The sequence below is a fragment of the Balaenoptera borealis genome, assembly GCF_965194805.1.
Source record: "Balaenoptera borealis genome assembly, chromosome: 3".
In the NCBI taxonomy this organism is placed as follows: Eukaryota; Metazoa; Chordata; class Mammalia; order Artiodactyla; family Balaenopteridae; genus Balaenoptera; species Balaenoptera borealis.
The window spans coordinates 84,312,168-84,328,043 of NC_138866.1; the positions used below are offsets into that span (position 1 = coordinate 84,312,168).

The window sequence follows — 15,876 nt, forward strand, 5'->3', positions numbered from 1 at the left end:
TAAATTCTGATTCTTCCTGAGCATTGTAACTCTATACATTGGACATGGCAGATTAATGTCTCTCTTTTTCAGGATGAAATTCAAACTTCTGCATCTTCTTGTGATGAGATTGAGGTACAGCTCAGCAGCCAGGAACAAGCTGAGAGGGAGCCAGTTGGCCATGTCACCAAAACAAGGAGAAGGCGCAGGACTGTCCGCAGGAGCCCTGACTCCCAGGTGAATAGAAATGTGCAAACTAAAAATAAGCTACCACCTGTGCCCAAACTGGTATATTATTAGGGAGCCTTCTCTTAATTCCCTTATGCTATCGGGTGCTGGCAAACACTGCTGTGAGCTCCATGAAAGCGCAAACCCGAGTCTGGCCTCATCATCACGCCCTGGGCACTGGCACTCGGGAAGCACTTAGTAAGTATTAAGCACAAATTAAACGTTTGTTGAATAATATGAACATTCATTGAGTGTTTACTTAAGTGAGGTGTAGTAAGTAAGAAGGAAAGAGATACCAACATCAAATATGATTTTTTTTTTTTTCTCCTTCCTATATTGTCCTGGGCCTGGTGATCAGCTGAGCTTAGTCTTTGAACAGTGTGGTCATGTGATTCCGGGGGCTTCTCCCACTTGCTCTGAGAGGACTCTGATTTTATTATCCTTTCATTCAAATGTAACTTTTACAAGATGGTCCTAATTTTTATTTTCTAGCTTTGTGTAGTCCCTTAGTCATTAGCTTGTCTAGGTCTCTCAGTGTTAGTTTCTCCTCCCTAGGAGAGCAACCTCTGCCATGTATGCCTTCCAGTGGTCCCTAGTCTCTACTATTCCCAGATGCATGTTCTCATGACATTTGGTGAGGCAGAGAACCAAATCTGCCACTCAAAACAGCTTAGTTCTTTCTTTAATTCATTTTCCTCCTCAATTTGGTACCTGTCTTTGGAAGGCATTGATTACTTTTTTCTTTCTTTATGTCTGACTATTAGCAATGTTTTTAATGATGTGTTTTTAAATTGAGATATAATTCACATGTAACATCCTATCAGTTTCAGGTGTACAATGTAATGATTCAATATTTGTGGTGATCATTTCACAATATATATACAATAAGTCTAGTTAACACCTCACGTAGTTTTTTTCTTGTGATGAGAACTTCAGATCTACTCTTAGCAATTTTCAAGTGTGAGTCCTTCTTATTTGTTATTGAAAACATTTATTTTCTTTTAAAATTTGTAGCAGGATCATTCAGAGATAAAAGTATGTGATCCTACTGAATTCCATAATCAAGAAAAGCATGAAAACCAGGCTCTCAGAACTGCTGTAGAAGCTCCTTCTCTACCAAACAAGAGTCAAGATGAGAATGCAGTGCCCTCAGGAAAAAGTGGAATAAATGGTATGCCAAGTAACTTTAAAAATCCAAAATTGCTAGGGTAACCATGTGCATTAGTTTCCTAGGACTGCCGTAACAAAGTGCCACAAACTGGGCAACTTAAAACAACAGAAATTTGGGAATTCCCTGGTAGTCCAGTGGTTAGGACTCGGCGCTTCACTGCTGGGACACGAGTTCAGTCCCTGGTCGGGGAACTAAGATCCTGAAAGCCGCACGGTGCTGCCAAAAAAAAAAAAACAAAAACAAATTTATTCTCTCACAGTTCTGGAGGCTGGAGTCTAAAATCAGGGTGTCAGTAGGGCCATCTTCCTCCAAGATGCTGGGGAGAATCCTTCCTGGCCCCTTTGTACCTTCAGTGGTGGCTGTAGACCTTGGCTTGCAGCTAAATCTCTGCCTCCTTGTCATGTGGCAGTCTCTCTGTGTGTGTTTTTCTTTCTTTTTTTTTTTTTTAAATATTTATTTATTTATTCATTCATTCATTTATTCATTTATTTATGGCTGCGTTAGGTCTTCATTGCCGTGCGCAGGCTTTCTCTAGTTGCGGTGATCGGGGGTGACTCTTCCTTGCGGTGTGCGTGCTTCTCATTACGGTGGCTTCTCTTGCTGTGGAGCATGGCTCTAGGCCATGGGCCTCAGTTGTTCTGGCATGCGGGCTCAGTAGTTGTGGCTCGTGGGTTCTAGAGCGGAGGCTCAGTAGTTGTGGCGCATGGGCTTAGTTGCTCCGCAGCATGTGGAATCTTCCCAGACCAGGGCTCAAACCCGTGTCCCCTGCATTGGCAGGCAGGTTCTTAACCACTTCACCACCAGGGAAGTCCCTGTTTATTTATTTATTTGGCTGTGTCCAGTCTTAGTTGCGGCACGTGGGATCTTTGTTGCAGCGCATGGGCTTCTTTCTAGTTGTGGTGCGTAGGCTCTCTAGTTGTGGCACACGGGCTCTCTAGTTGTGGTGTGCGTGCTCTAGAGCTCATGGGCTCAGTAGTTGTGGCACGCGGGCTTAATTGCCCCACGGCATATGGGTTCTTAGTTCCCTGACCAGGGATCAAACCCGAGTCCCCTGCATTGGAAGGTGGATTCTTAACCACTGGACCACCAGGGAAGTTCCTGTGTGTCTTTTTCTTTACATCGTTTTCTTAAAAGGACACCAGTTATATTGGATTAGGTCCATCCTAATGACCTTGGTTTAAGTTGATTACGTCTACAAAGACCCTTTCCAAATAAGGTCAGATCACAATTATTACAGGTTAAGACTTCATTCAGCGTATCTCTTTTGGGGAAACAGTTCAACCCGTAACACCATTATGTAGAACTTCTAAGTGTTCAGCAATGAAAGCAAAAGTTAGAACCAAATACAGTAGGCCATCAGGTCACCTTTAATAACCGTGTAGAAAGCAGAATATGAGTGGTAGCTGGAAAGTTTAAGGCAGTTGATCTTAAGGCAGGATGAGGAGAGAGCCTGGCTCGTTCTGCCAATTAGCTCCTTCTGGCCTGCTCCAGAGACAGGTACAAAGACCTGTTAGCCCCTTCAAGTAGGACAGTTAAAAAGGATCTGCAGAGTCTACCTTCCCAGGGGTGTGGCCATTTTATTATGATAAATGTATATTTTACTTAGTCTCTAACCTCCTAAAAACTTCTTTCCTAAACTTTCTCAACTAAAAATTTGTTTCAATAAGGCCAGAAAACTTCAGTTCCCCTATGCCTAACAGGACTTGGTGCTTTCTGATTTCATCCCTCAGGAAACCTGCCAGTTGCAACAGTGTCTCAGTGTTCGTTTCCCCCAGCACATCTATCTGGGACCTGAGGCTTGCCTGAGGGGATTGGGAGAGAAGATGATCCACTCATGTCCACCAAGCAGTTAAATGCAGAATTTCTAATGCTGAGCCCTCCCAGTTTCCCCAGAATTTTGAATGTCTTCTAAATCTAGAAAGTTAAAGAAGGTAGATGTTCTGATTTGTAGATCTGAGGTGAGCCTGGAATTCTGCAGATTTAATAAGTACCCCAGGTAATTTTGATACATATGCCTCATAAACCCATTTTGAAATCCTGAGACGAGGGGAATGTAAAGAAACATGACAGAGTCAGAAGTGGGGGTGGAATTTAAAATATCTATTATTACACCAATTGTGTTGTTGTCAAGAAGACTTACCTCTAGGACCCAGTTTTGCAGGCATGGGAAAAATGAGGGTGGACCCTTTAAGTCAGGTTTGCGCAATGAAGCACACAGGCTGTTTGAAGGAGAAAAATCTGATCGTGTAGTTTCTGGTGAGAGGAATTTTTTAAACTATTTTGACATAATTCCAGACGTAAAGTTGTAAGAATAGTACCAAGAGTTCCTATATATCGTTCACCTAGATTTCTCAAATGTTAATATTTTGCCATATTTGCTTTATCCTCCTATTTATATTTATATACATATATACGTACGTATATGTGTTATATACATTTTTTTCCTGAACTGTTTGAGGGTGTTTCAGATATGTGCCCCTTTACCCCTAAATATTTCTGTGTGTTTCTTAAAACATCAGGACTTTTTCTCACAAACGTACAGAGAGCAGAAAGTTCACTGATAGGGCTTCTTCATATTCCGCATTACAACTAACCTCTGAGAAACAACCACTTGTCAAGGTTTGGTATAGCATCAAAGAAGAATATCCACAATTATCTGAAAAGGCTATTAAAATACTCTTCACTTTCAACCACATAGCTGTATATGGCAAAATTTGTTTTCATATATTACTTCAATCAAAACAATATATCACAACATATGTATACAGAAGAAGAAAAGAGAATCCAGCTGCCTTTTATTGTCAGATGTTAAAGAAATTGTAAAAAAAAAATAAAAACAAAAAACGCTCTACTCACTTTTTTGATTTAGAAATTTTAGCCATTTTTCATAAATTATTGATGTTAATGTATAATGGGTATATTTTTAGTGAATCAAATATTTTTAAATGTCTTAGTTTTAATATCTAATATGGCACATAGTGATATAACGTACATGAACAAAAATTCCTTGGGGTCCTCAGTAATTTTTGAGAATACAAAGGGATCCTGAGGCTAGAAAGTGTGAGACCGGCTAACTAACCTGTAGACAGACCTTATCTAGATTTCATCCCAGCAATGTCCCTTAAAACAAAGGCAAATCTCGACTCATCCTTTGCATTTCATTGCCATGTCTCTTTTTTTTTTTTTAATAAATTTATTTATTTATATATTTTTTATTTTTGGCTGCATTGGGTCTTCATTGCTGCACACGGGCTTTCTCTAGTTGTGGCGAGCGGGGGCTACTCTTTGTTGCAGTGCTCAGGCTTCTCATTGTGGTGGCTTCTCGTTGTGGAGCACAGGCTCTAGGCTCATGGGCTTCAGTAGTTGTGGCATGCGGGCTCCATAGTTGTGGTGTGTGGGCTCAGTAGTTGTGGCTTATGGGCTCTAGAGCGCAGGCTCAGTAGTTGTGGCACACGTGGTTAGTTGCTTTGTGGCATGTGGGATCTTCCCAGACCAGGGCTCGAACCTGTGTCTCCTGCATTGGCAGGCAGATTCTTAACCAGTGCACCACCAGGGAAGTCTTGCCATGTCTCTTTAAGCTACTTTAATCTGGAACAGTTCCTCAGCCTTCCTTTGTCTTCTAGCGCATTGACCTTTTTTAAATACAGGCCAGTTTCTTGGGTCCTCTGACTTGGTTTGTCTAATGTTGCTGATGGTTAGATTCAGATCATGCACTATTGGCAGGAATCCCGCAAACTAGGGCTGTGTCCTCCTCATTCAGCACCCCAGAGGGCTCAGATGTTGGTTTGTCCTATGACTAGTCTTGTCAGCTTGCATCACCTGGTTATGGTGGTGTCTGCTAGGTTGCTCCTTTGTAATAGTTATTATATTTCCATTTGTAATAAGTATCTTGTGAGGAGTGACTGTGACTCTTTAAATATCCTATTTCATGGCCAAGGTCCAAGCAAAAGCCCTATAGCCCCTCTGCTCTATCCAATCATTCTTTTGCCTTGTTTTATGGATGCATTGGGAAACCTTAAGGATGAGTGACTTTATAAGTAGCATTTCTTGAAAACCCACTTGCACAGTTTTTAGTAGATTGCCTTAAGCTGAAAAAGATACTAGAATGTGGGAGATAAGTAGGGGGAAATAGCAACCCTTATATACATGATGGCTTTAACTGGATTTAAAGAACAAAAGCAAAACAAGTATAGAAGCAAAGGACCTGAGAAAATATAATAAATATAATAATAGCCAAAATGATAATAGTGTTTCTTAGGCTGGTGGGATTGTGTGACTTTTATCATCCACGTTAAAACAACTAGACATGTTCATAGCAAAAGTTCTGGAAAAGAGTTTTATAAACATACAGAAATTTAAAAACATCTATACAAGAAGCATAAAATTTCTGTCTACTTGAAATACGAGCTAAAATTGTGGTGATGCTGTAACTAACACTTTGTGCTCCTTGTGCCCTGTCTCCCGTACCTTGGCAGAGGCCTATCCCATGAATGTGCTCCACGTTAACTTAACATTTCTTAATGGCAGTAATTTTTGGAAGTCTTTCATTAGTTCTGTGTCCTTGGATTCAGGTAATGAAGGTCCAAAGATACCTTCAGAAAGAAAGAAGTCTCTCTACACAGATGGGTTTTCCAAACGTGGAAAAAATAAAAGAACTGCAAGCACTACTCCAAGTAAGTTTTGCACACAAAGAAACATAAAATGGTGGTTGGCCCCCTTCAGGCTGACGCTGGAGAGGCAGTGCACCGTGACAGCCGAAGGCTCAGACACTGGCATTGGGGTTTGCGCCCCCCCGTTCCCTCATTTTCTACCTGTGAGACCTCGGGAAACTTATTTATCCCCAATAAACCCACGTCCTCAGTTTAAAGTGGGAATAATTAAACTACCTATTTCATCAGGTTAATATATGGATTAATTAAGACTGTTTTCCACTTCTGATTACCTAGCAGGGCAGCTAGCCTGCAGCAAGTATTCAAGAAATATCTGAGAATTAATGTGTATCAAGTACTTGGCACGATGTCTACCTTGTAAAAACTTATTATTATTTTTAGTAATAAGTCTAAGGGACTCCATTTCTGGACATGTAATTCTCTTTCTCTATTGCTTGGCACATAGAATGTTGATTGTGCTATATATTTAGAGTACTTAAAATGCTGGTTAGCATATATGAGAAATTCTAACACTTAATTATACTTAATAAGAATATAATTAGTTAGAATAGTACAGAGCAGGGGTCAGCAAACTATTGCCCATCTTGGCCTGTCTTACAGCCCTTGAGCTAAGAATTGTTTCTGCAGTTGTAAAGGGTTGTATAAAAGAAAGAATATGAGACACAGACCACAGTGTATGTGACCGCCAAGCCTAAAATATTTACTGTCTGCCCGTTTACAGAAAGTTTGCCAATCCTTTGCATAGAGCTTTCTTGGCATTATTAAATGTCAAATTTATGATTAAGTAAAGGCCATTTATTAATTGGTGAGGGGAGAGGACAAATCTGTTAATCTTATCCTCTGGACTAAACCAAGATGTTAGTCAGCAGTGAAATGGACAGTGGAGAGATAGATGGTCAGTGTTTGATAGTTTATAAGGTGAATATGCTTTGCCCCTGACTTTCTAAAACCTAAATGTTTTGAAATTAAAATTTTAGCAAAGATGATGCTGAAGTTGAATGTCAGGGATGCTGAGACAAGAATAAGTGTTAACAGAAAAACATAGGGAAGGTGAATAAATGGATTTTGTCTTGTTGTTAATTGTCATATTTGGGGAAATATTCTAGATTTTAAGAAGCTTCATGAGGCTCGTTTTAAGGAAATGGAGTCCATTGATCAATATGTTGAGAGAAAAAAGAAACATTTTGAAGAACACAATTCATTTAATGAACTGAAGGTATGCTGATAAAATTATGTTCTTAATGGCACTAAGCTGTTTGATTTTAATGTTGATACTGTGTATATACCATGGTTAATACAATTAGCTATTATTCTACTAGTGAAATGGATTTGTTTCAGTCTAATGTATTTTTATTATTTTAAATTTGTTTTTGAGAATTTTCAAAACCCTCCAGATAAAACAGTAAATCTTCACTATGAAAAAGAATTCAGTAAAAAATAAAGTTAAAAAAATAAAACATTTAAAAAAATTTTTTAATAAAAAATAAAAAAACAGTAAAAAAAAAAAAAAAAAAAAGGGAAAAAAAGGAAGAACTCCAAAGTAGCAATAAGTTGTTCTGTTTTCCACCTTCAGACACTGCCTATCACTTTTGTTGGGGAAGGACTGATATATGGCTGAAGCCATCTTTCCCTGTCTCTGACCTAAAGGGAAAATTAGTGACTAGCAGTTGCTAATTTAAAGGCTTCCTGTCATAACTGAGCTCCCTGTGTGGGGGGCCTTCAGGCCAGGTCCTACTGGACTCAAGCAGCTTCGAGTAAGAAAAGGTAAAGTCAACCCCGAGGTTGAGTTAGCAGCAGAGTAGTGAGTAAATAACATCCTAGGAAGTTGATGTTCCTGTCTTACATGGTATCTGGTGTTAAAGGGGTGCCACAAAGATGGATGGGAAACATTTTTGAATTTAATAATACATAATAACCTGCCTATTTCTCAAAGAATTTGAAACAGTTTGTGGTATTACACACAACACAAAACAGTATAAAGCTGGTTTAAAAGGGGCAGAAAATGAGCACTGTTAACAGGTACAGTGACTAATATATCAGTCACTCAGTTGAGTTTTGAGTTTTCTGATATCAGTGCCAATGGGGAAATGCAGTGAGTAATAAGTTCTAAATAATTAAAAACAAAAAACAAAAAAACATACGGTTCTTAGAAGCTTAATCTTGGATAATAAATGTTCACTTGAACATTTATAAAACCACTGTTACCACAGTTGAAGACACTGTTATCAACCTTCTAGCAAACAGTCATGGCATTAAACATCTCCATTCCTTCATACTGATCTAACAACATGGGTGGACAATCCAGGGAAGAGATATTCAGTATGTCCATAAGAAGACTCTTAAATATTAGCAAGGGCTAAGTATCACAACATTCACAGCTGAATATTGGGACAAGAGGCCCATCCCGGAGGAGCGGGGGAGGGTGTCCTGCGGATGCTTTACAGAAAGTAGACAGTTAGCTTCTTTTTCTGCATAGGGATGAGCTAGCCGCAAATATGCCTGTAAGGAGGGCCACTCGTTCTCCTTACCATGAAGCTGAGTCTACTTAAGTACTTGATTGAAAGTCAAGCTTTCTGTACTACATAATATGGATGAACTAATTTCCAGGTAAAAGTTAAGGGCAGAACAACTGCTTCAACCATAAACTTGAGTGTAGCCTTGAAGATGTGTTGAATAAATAAGTAGCTTACATTATTTTTTAGTTGATAGCCCCATCTGAATGAGTTTAGTTCTAAAATCCCACCCCAGCGCCACTGTTTAAGGAATTGGCCAATCAGATGGGTTATTTGGTATGATCTGTTTGGAGACTAGAGAATAAAAACAATTACAGTGACTTCACCACAGCTAATATGGTTTTCTTGACGGTTGACTTGTTTGGGGATTGGTCATTTGGAGAATGAAGGACAATAAGAAATGAGCAGAGATCTAGAGAGAATCATCCTGGCTGTGACCAATCTCTCCTTTCATGATTAGAGGATGGAAACCTGATTGAGTTAGTTGCCGAATGGCTCCCCTCTGCAATGATCTGAAACCTTGTGCCCCGAGTTGCCTGTTTACTTTGCTAACAGTAGGAATGACCAAATTTTTTTTATCTTTGACAGTATATGACAAAATCCCAATTGAATTTGCATTTCTCTGATCATTACATGTTACATGTTTATGTTACAAATCTTTATGTGTGTTCATTGATGGTTTTTCTGTGAATTTGCTTTTTCTTAATTTTTGCTGATTTATGAACCACTTATCTATATTAATGACATATATTATGTATTATATGTTCCAAATACTTTCCCACAGTTTGTCTTAACGGTGTCTTACCTTGTGGAAGGTTTTATTGTTTTATCCAACTATCCAGCTTTTCCTTCTAAAACTGAGGGTTTTGTCTTGTACTCCCTGTCCCAAGATCATAAAAATATGCTCTTGTATTTATTTTTACTGCTTTTATTATTTTTTCCTATATTAAATCCTTAACCCAGATTTTTATTTTTATGTATGGTATGATTGAGCTCTTTACTTTGTTAAAACAGGATTTTTTTTGCTAAAAGAAAGGAAGGAATTGATTAGATACACTGCAAACAAAATAAATTAGTGCCACTAGAGTCTGCGGCATAATATTCTACCTGAAAAGTCAGAAAGATTGGTATTCAGTGCTAGTAGAATCATTTAAACATAAGTTGCTCAAGCAAAGGTGTAGAGTTGGTGGTTCTGTCACCAGGTGAACTGGAAAGTGGGAATTTTAGGGGAAAGACAGAAGAAGGCATAAAAGTTGTGGTTAAACATAACAGCATACTTAATACATCTAACCTTTCAGCTTATAGTAAAGATACGTATTTACCAAATATTTTGGTTTTAAATTTGTCTCACAACATGAGAATCTCTTCTGCTTGTATGTCGAAATGAGAAGTTAACATAATTCTCTAGTTTCTTGTATTATTTCATGGGATATAATCAGAATTTTTATGTCTTTTGTCTTTACACTGTCAATTTTAATAGTCCTATCTCTGCTGTCAGTTAGTGAAGTTAGATTTCTTCTGCTTGCAACAGAGCTTAGACTAATGATAGTAAAAACATTCAATCATTCTTTGTGCTTTGACAGTATCTAAAAAAAGAACATAATCGGAACCCTTCCCTGCCATTTCAAAGAGAGCATTTCCCTTCCTCCCTTCTTTCTTTTCTTTAGGTTTTTTAAAAAGAACTTTAAAAAGCTATTGGGGAGCCAGGGGTGGGTAGGGGAGGAATTATTTGTAGATTCCATAAGCTTTTTACATAGTAGGTTTCTCTTTGAGTTTGTATTTAATAAACTGCATATCATGCTCTCAAAGGAACCATCTTTCCAAGAGAACCGATTTATCCTCCCTTTCTGGCCATGGGGGACTGTTTAGCCACCTGCTTTCTCTAGTTAGAAAATACCTGGGGACATGGTAGCTGGGAGAGGCTTTCTGTAACACGTTACTGAGCGCAACCAGAAGTTTCTCTTAAATCAGAGTCACCATAGCAACACAGGTGCAGGGAACTGCTCAGCCTGCCGGGCAGGTAGGGTAGGGTGAGGTGGTGCGGAAGGAAGGACGACAGGGTTAAAAGTGGCGATGAAACGGGATAAACGGGGGCACTCTCCTGCACTTTGCCCAGACAATACTGTCTCAGAGGCCAGCTTTAATGTGGTGCGTTTCCCTTTCTTCAGAAGCAGCCCGGCACTAAGGGAGTGGCCGCAACTCCAGTTCCTCCCCGAGAAAGACTCTCTGTGGCTTGTACCCCCGCCAGCCAACGGGGCTCACAAGGCCGGCCCCACGCAGGCCGTAGCACCTTGTGTGTGAAGAGGCTGGCCAAGCGCTCCGCGCTCTCAGCAACTAAGATGAATGTCAGGTAAAGAAGAGCTCCAAAATGGAACCAAGGGCGAGGGCTCAAAGCTTTACTGCTTCTAATACATTTCAGGTGGACTACAACAAATGTTTTAATGTTGATGAAAAAGGAGAAAGGATCGGAATAGAGAGAAAGATCAGCAAACGGTTTTTATTTATAAGTTACTTTTTTTCCCTTAAATTTGTGTTTGATTTTCTCATTTTGTCCAACTTCCCTAAGCTCGCGGTTGGTTTTTTTTAAACATTACCTTTGTATTCGTTTTTTGTTTTTTTTTTTTTAATTTATTTATATTTTGGCTGTGTTGGGTCTTCATTGCTGCACCCGGGCTTTCTCTAGTTACGGCGAGCGGGGGCTACTCTTCCTTGCGGTGCACGGGCTTCTCATTGCGGTGCCTTCTCTTGTTGTGGAGCACGGGCTTTAGGTGCACGGGCTTCAGTAGTTGTGGCACACAGGCTCAGCAGTTGTGGCTTGCAGGCCCCATTGCACAGCCTCAGTAGCTGTGACACACGGGCTTAGTTGCTCCGCGGCATGTGGGATCGTCCCGGACCAGGGCTCGAACCCGTGTCCCCTGCATTGGCAGGCGGATTCTTAACCACTGCACCACCAGGGAAGTCCCCTTAAGCTCACATTTGATTCAAAAGTAAAGATAGAAAATAAGATCTAGGGCTTCCCTGGTGGTGCAGTGGTTGAGAATCTGCCTGCCAATGCAGGGGACACGGGTTCGAGCCGTGGTCTGGGAAGATCCCACATGCCGCGGAGCAACTAAGCCCGTGAGCCACAACTACTGAGCCTGAGCGTCTGGAGCCTGTGCTCTGCAACGAGAGGCCGCGATAGTGAGAGGCCCGCGCACCGTGATGAAGAGTGGCCCCCGCTCGCCGCAACTAGAGAAAGCCCTCGCACATAAACGAAGACCCAACACAGCCAAAAATAAATAAATAAATAAATAAATTTATTTTTTAAAAAAAGAAAATAAGATCTATATGGATGTTTTACCTTATTAATTTAATGTATGTCTGCAAAGATGTGTAAATAGAAAGTTTTCCGTTGACGTAAATATAAAGTTGAAGCTAAATTCCTAATCTCCCAATTGAGTGAGCTGAAGAATTGACTCATCCTAAAGTATGAACATTGTAACCCACTGGGTACTGCAGTAGCATAGCCATCTCATGCTCACTGATCCCTGTTTTCTTTCCTTGTGCCTTTCCTAACATCAGGTTAGCCCTCAACTGTGACTGTCCCCACAGATGAAGATCTTCAGGCTCCTTTCTCTTAATACCGAAATTTGATTCTCTCATTTTTTAAGGGCGTTTGCAGCATCTAACAGAACTGGTACATGGTGACACTTCCCCAACACATGCAATTATCTGACATAGTTTTTATAAACTGAAAAATGCCCTTGAATTTGGAATTCTGTTTATTGAGTTAGCCTGGAATATGAGGTACCTATACGTGGCAGTTCTGATTGTATTTATTAATAGTTAAGAACACCATGGTCAGGGGCTAGTCCTTGCTTCATGCAGGGTACAGAGCACCTGGAATTGATAGCACTTTTCAGTGCTTGGTGATGGGTAGGTGGTTTTGTTTAGAAGCTTGACCCAAGTACTCATGTCTTATACTCCACTGTCCTATTTAGGTTTTCAGCTGCTACTAAAGATAATGAGCATAAGCGTTCACTGACCAAGACTCCAGCCAGAAAGTCTCCACATGTGACCACATCTGGGAGTACCCCAAAAGGCCAGGCTGTGCTCGGGACACACAAGTTAAAGATCACAAGGGCTGAATCTGCTGCTGGTAAAAAAAACAGAACAAAACAAAACAACCTCCCTCCCACCCCACAAAGTTCTGGTTTATCTTTAAGCCATGTAGCTTCCTAATATGATTGTCTGTTTCTTTAAAGCCTCTCCATTATGTATAGAATCAAAAGCAAAAATTTCTCTAGCATATTTTTCATTTATACTGGCAAGGGAAGTGCCAGAGACACAGACAAAAAAACTGATATATCTTCCAGAGGACTCCATCCTGTCCAAGACGAGCCCTGAAATGGTGACCCTCCCTGAAGAATATTCAGCCCCTTCTCAGGGATTAGGAGGAGGATTACAGTATTCATTACAGCCTCTGAATGGTTCTGCCTGACTCTGAAACTAACAGGACCCAGAGTTCATGGAATAAATGCCACACTATTGACTACTAGTAGATTGTATAAGCCAGAATAAGCCATATAGATAATCTTCTACACACTGTCTACTTAATCATCACCTACAAAGACCAAGTGGTTTTCAAAAGAACACTGCAATAACAGTGTGAAGGTTTAAAAGAGTATCACCAACAGGTTAAGGCCTGTATTAGAACTGAGTATATCAAAATTCTCTCAAGAGTCCTACTGAATGTCAGGCAAGAGCCTTGATTACACAGGAAGGACTGCCAGATTACCTGAGACTAGAGCAATCCAGCAGGAGTTTAAACAAGAGGAGAGTATTGTTGTTGGTAATAATCAGCGTGGAGACTGAGGATTTTTTCATGCCTTTAACACCTAAATTTAAGATTGAATAGTGGGACTGACAACTAAATTTCAAGAGAGAGTACAGAGGTGGGATCAGAAAATTTATGATTCTTCCTCTAAATGACCTCTCTCATTCCTACCCACCCTTAATCATTTGTATATCAGCAAGGAAACGTTCCACAATAACATTCTAAATCATCCTGTAATAGGGGAAGAAAGGGGCTTGGGCAGAGAGCAGGGCTAAAAAATGAAGAGTGGACTTAGGCCTAAGATGTGACTGTGTCATTTTACATGGAGCGCAGGGGTCACTGAGCAGCACCCACCTGCCTAATACTGAGAAAGGACTCACAAATACTCACAGATAAGGACATGAGGCAGGAACTAATTGTTTGCCATATCCTGAGCTTTCTCCTCTAAGTAACTCAGGGGTGTGCCCAGTCGGAATGGGATAGTTTTCTTTCCCCGGTTATCAAATATGAATTTTATATAAAATGAAATCAAACTAATTTTTTCTTGTGATTTGCTTTATTCACTATGTTTCAAGAATCATATTAATAAATGAACTAAAGTTCATTCATTTTCACCGTGTTTTTCAATTGTACGGATATATTTCAGCTTATCCATTTTACTGCTCATGGACCCCGTGGGTATTTCCAACTTTTGTTATTTTGTATAGTGTAGCTGTGACCATTCTGGAACATGTCTCCTGTCCATGTACACAGTTTCTCGAGAGTAGGACTGGGGCTGCTGGATAGTAGGGTAGACAGACACTTAAATTACTGGTTGAATTGTACTAGTTTATATTCTCATCAGCAGGGTGGGACAGTCCCATTGTTCCCCTCCCTCCCAACACTTGATAGCAACACAGTGGAATGGCTTCAGCACAGGAGTTCTGTGCTTTTCTGGGTTGTTTCACTAGGTGGTCCTAGATCCTAGTTGCTTGTTCACATATACGGGCAAGTGCCAACATTTGACAATGGCCTGAATGCAGCCTGTGAGGGGAAAGGATTACAAAATGTGCCAGATATATGCTGCCCAACTGTAGCAAAAATGTGGCTTACCAAATTATACCATCCTGGTATATTTTTAATTTTGTTACAAAAATTCATATTCTTCGGTAACAGCCTTCATTAGTAACAACCAGAGCCATGGATCTTTTTATTTCTATGTGATTAGGTTCCTTGCAGGCTTTATATCTGTTTGTGTTAATGAAAATGTTACTATTAACAAGATATAATTTTTTTAAAGGGTAGGGAATTCCCTGGTGGTCCAGTGGTTGGGACTCCACGCTTTCGGTGCAGGGGGTGCAGGTTACATCCCTGGTTGGGGAAATAAGATCCCGCATGCCACATGGCTCGGCCAAAAAAGAAAAACTAAATTAAAAAATAAATAAAAGGGTAAATATCAGGGAAGCAGCCTGAAAATTTACCCGATTTTTTTTTAAATTGAAATAAACTTGATTTACAATGTTGTGTCAGTTTCAGGTGTACAGCAAAGTGATTCAATTACACATATATATACATATGTATATATAAATGTATATATAATCTTTTGCAGATTCCTTTCCCTTATAGGTTATTACAAAATATTGAGTATAGTTCCCTGTGCTCTACAGTAGGTACTTTTTTTTGGTTATCTATTTTATGTATAGTAGTGTGTATATGTTAATCCCAAACTCCTAATTTATCCCTCCCACCCAATTAATTCTTTTTTTTTAAAATATTTATTTATTTATTTGGTCTATGCGGCATGCGATCTCTTAGTTGTGGCATGCATGCGGGATCTAGTTCCCCAACCGGGGATTGAACCCGGGCCCCCTGCATTGGGAGCATGGCATCTTACCCACTGGACCACCAGGGAAGTCCCTCACCTGATTAATTCTTAAAACAGGATTCTAAACTCCAGCTGATCCTAGGAAATGTCACAATATTTAGACTCTTTGGGGAGCTGCTAACAGGGGAACAGCTCAGGGGTTAGTTTTCCTCAGTTATTCTTTTCTCCTCTTTTTTTTTTTTCCTTCCCCCCCACCCCGTATCCTCAAGTCCATACTCTATGTCTGCATCTTTATTCCTGTCCTGCCCCTAGGTTTTTCAGAACCATTTTCTCCTCCTTTTTAACCCTATATCTGTTTCAGACTGTTCATATTGAATTCTATTTTTAAGATTGAATAAGTGATACTTAAACAGGTCTTTTTTTCTAATTAAGCCCTTGGATCTTGTTTGTTATTTTAGTTATTACCCCGTTCAATTTGACAACTGAGGCAGCGCAGACTCCGATCTCACATAGAAAACCAGTGTTTGATCTCAAAGCAAGCTTGTCTCGTCCCCTCAACTATGAGCCACACAAAGGTATGTGGGAATGTTTTGATGTACAAGATTTAATATTGAACAATTCTGCATCTGAGGATGTGAAAAATTCTAGTGACTCAGTGGAAGCCATACTTGGCATAGAATTCCTGCCTCTGCCCC

At 40.0% G+C, this 15,876-nt stretch overlaps 1 protein-coding gene across 7 annotated transcripts in view; it reads left to right on the forward strand.

The window, feature by feature from the left end:
• Nucleotides 1-15,876, forward strand: part of NUSAP1 (nucleolar and spindle associated protein 1) — a 74,944-nt gene that overhangs the window by 54,255 nt on the left and 4,813 nt on the right. For 2 of the 7 annotated variants that reach the window (XM_082387342.1, XM_082387344.1), the window contains exons 3-9: nucleotides 73-216; nucleotides 1,222-1,378; nucleotides 5,950-6,051; nucleotides 7,155-7,264; nucleotides 10,733-10,911; nucleotides 12,542-12,699; nucleotides 15,640-15,756. In XM_082387342.1, the coding sequence (XP_082243468.1) occupies nucleotides 73-216; nucleotides 1,222-1,378; nucleotides 5,950-6,051; nucleotides 7,155-7,264; nucleotides 10,733-10,911; nucleotides 12,542-12,699; nucleotides 15,640-15,756 (967 nt within the window). Of the gene's footprint in view, nucleotides 1-72; nucleotides 217-1,221; nucleotides 1,379-5,949; nucleotides 6,052-7,154; nucleotides 7,265-10,729; nucleotides 10,912-12,541; nucleotides 12,700-15,639; nucleotides 15,757-15,876 lie in introns of those variants that run through there. The other 5 variants (XM_082387340.1, XM_082387343.1, XM_082387341.1 and 2 more) reach the window with 4 other exon arrangements.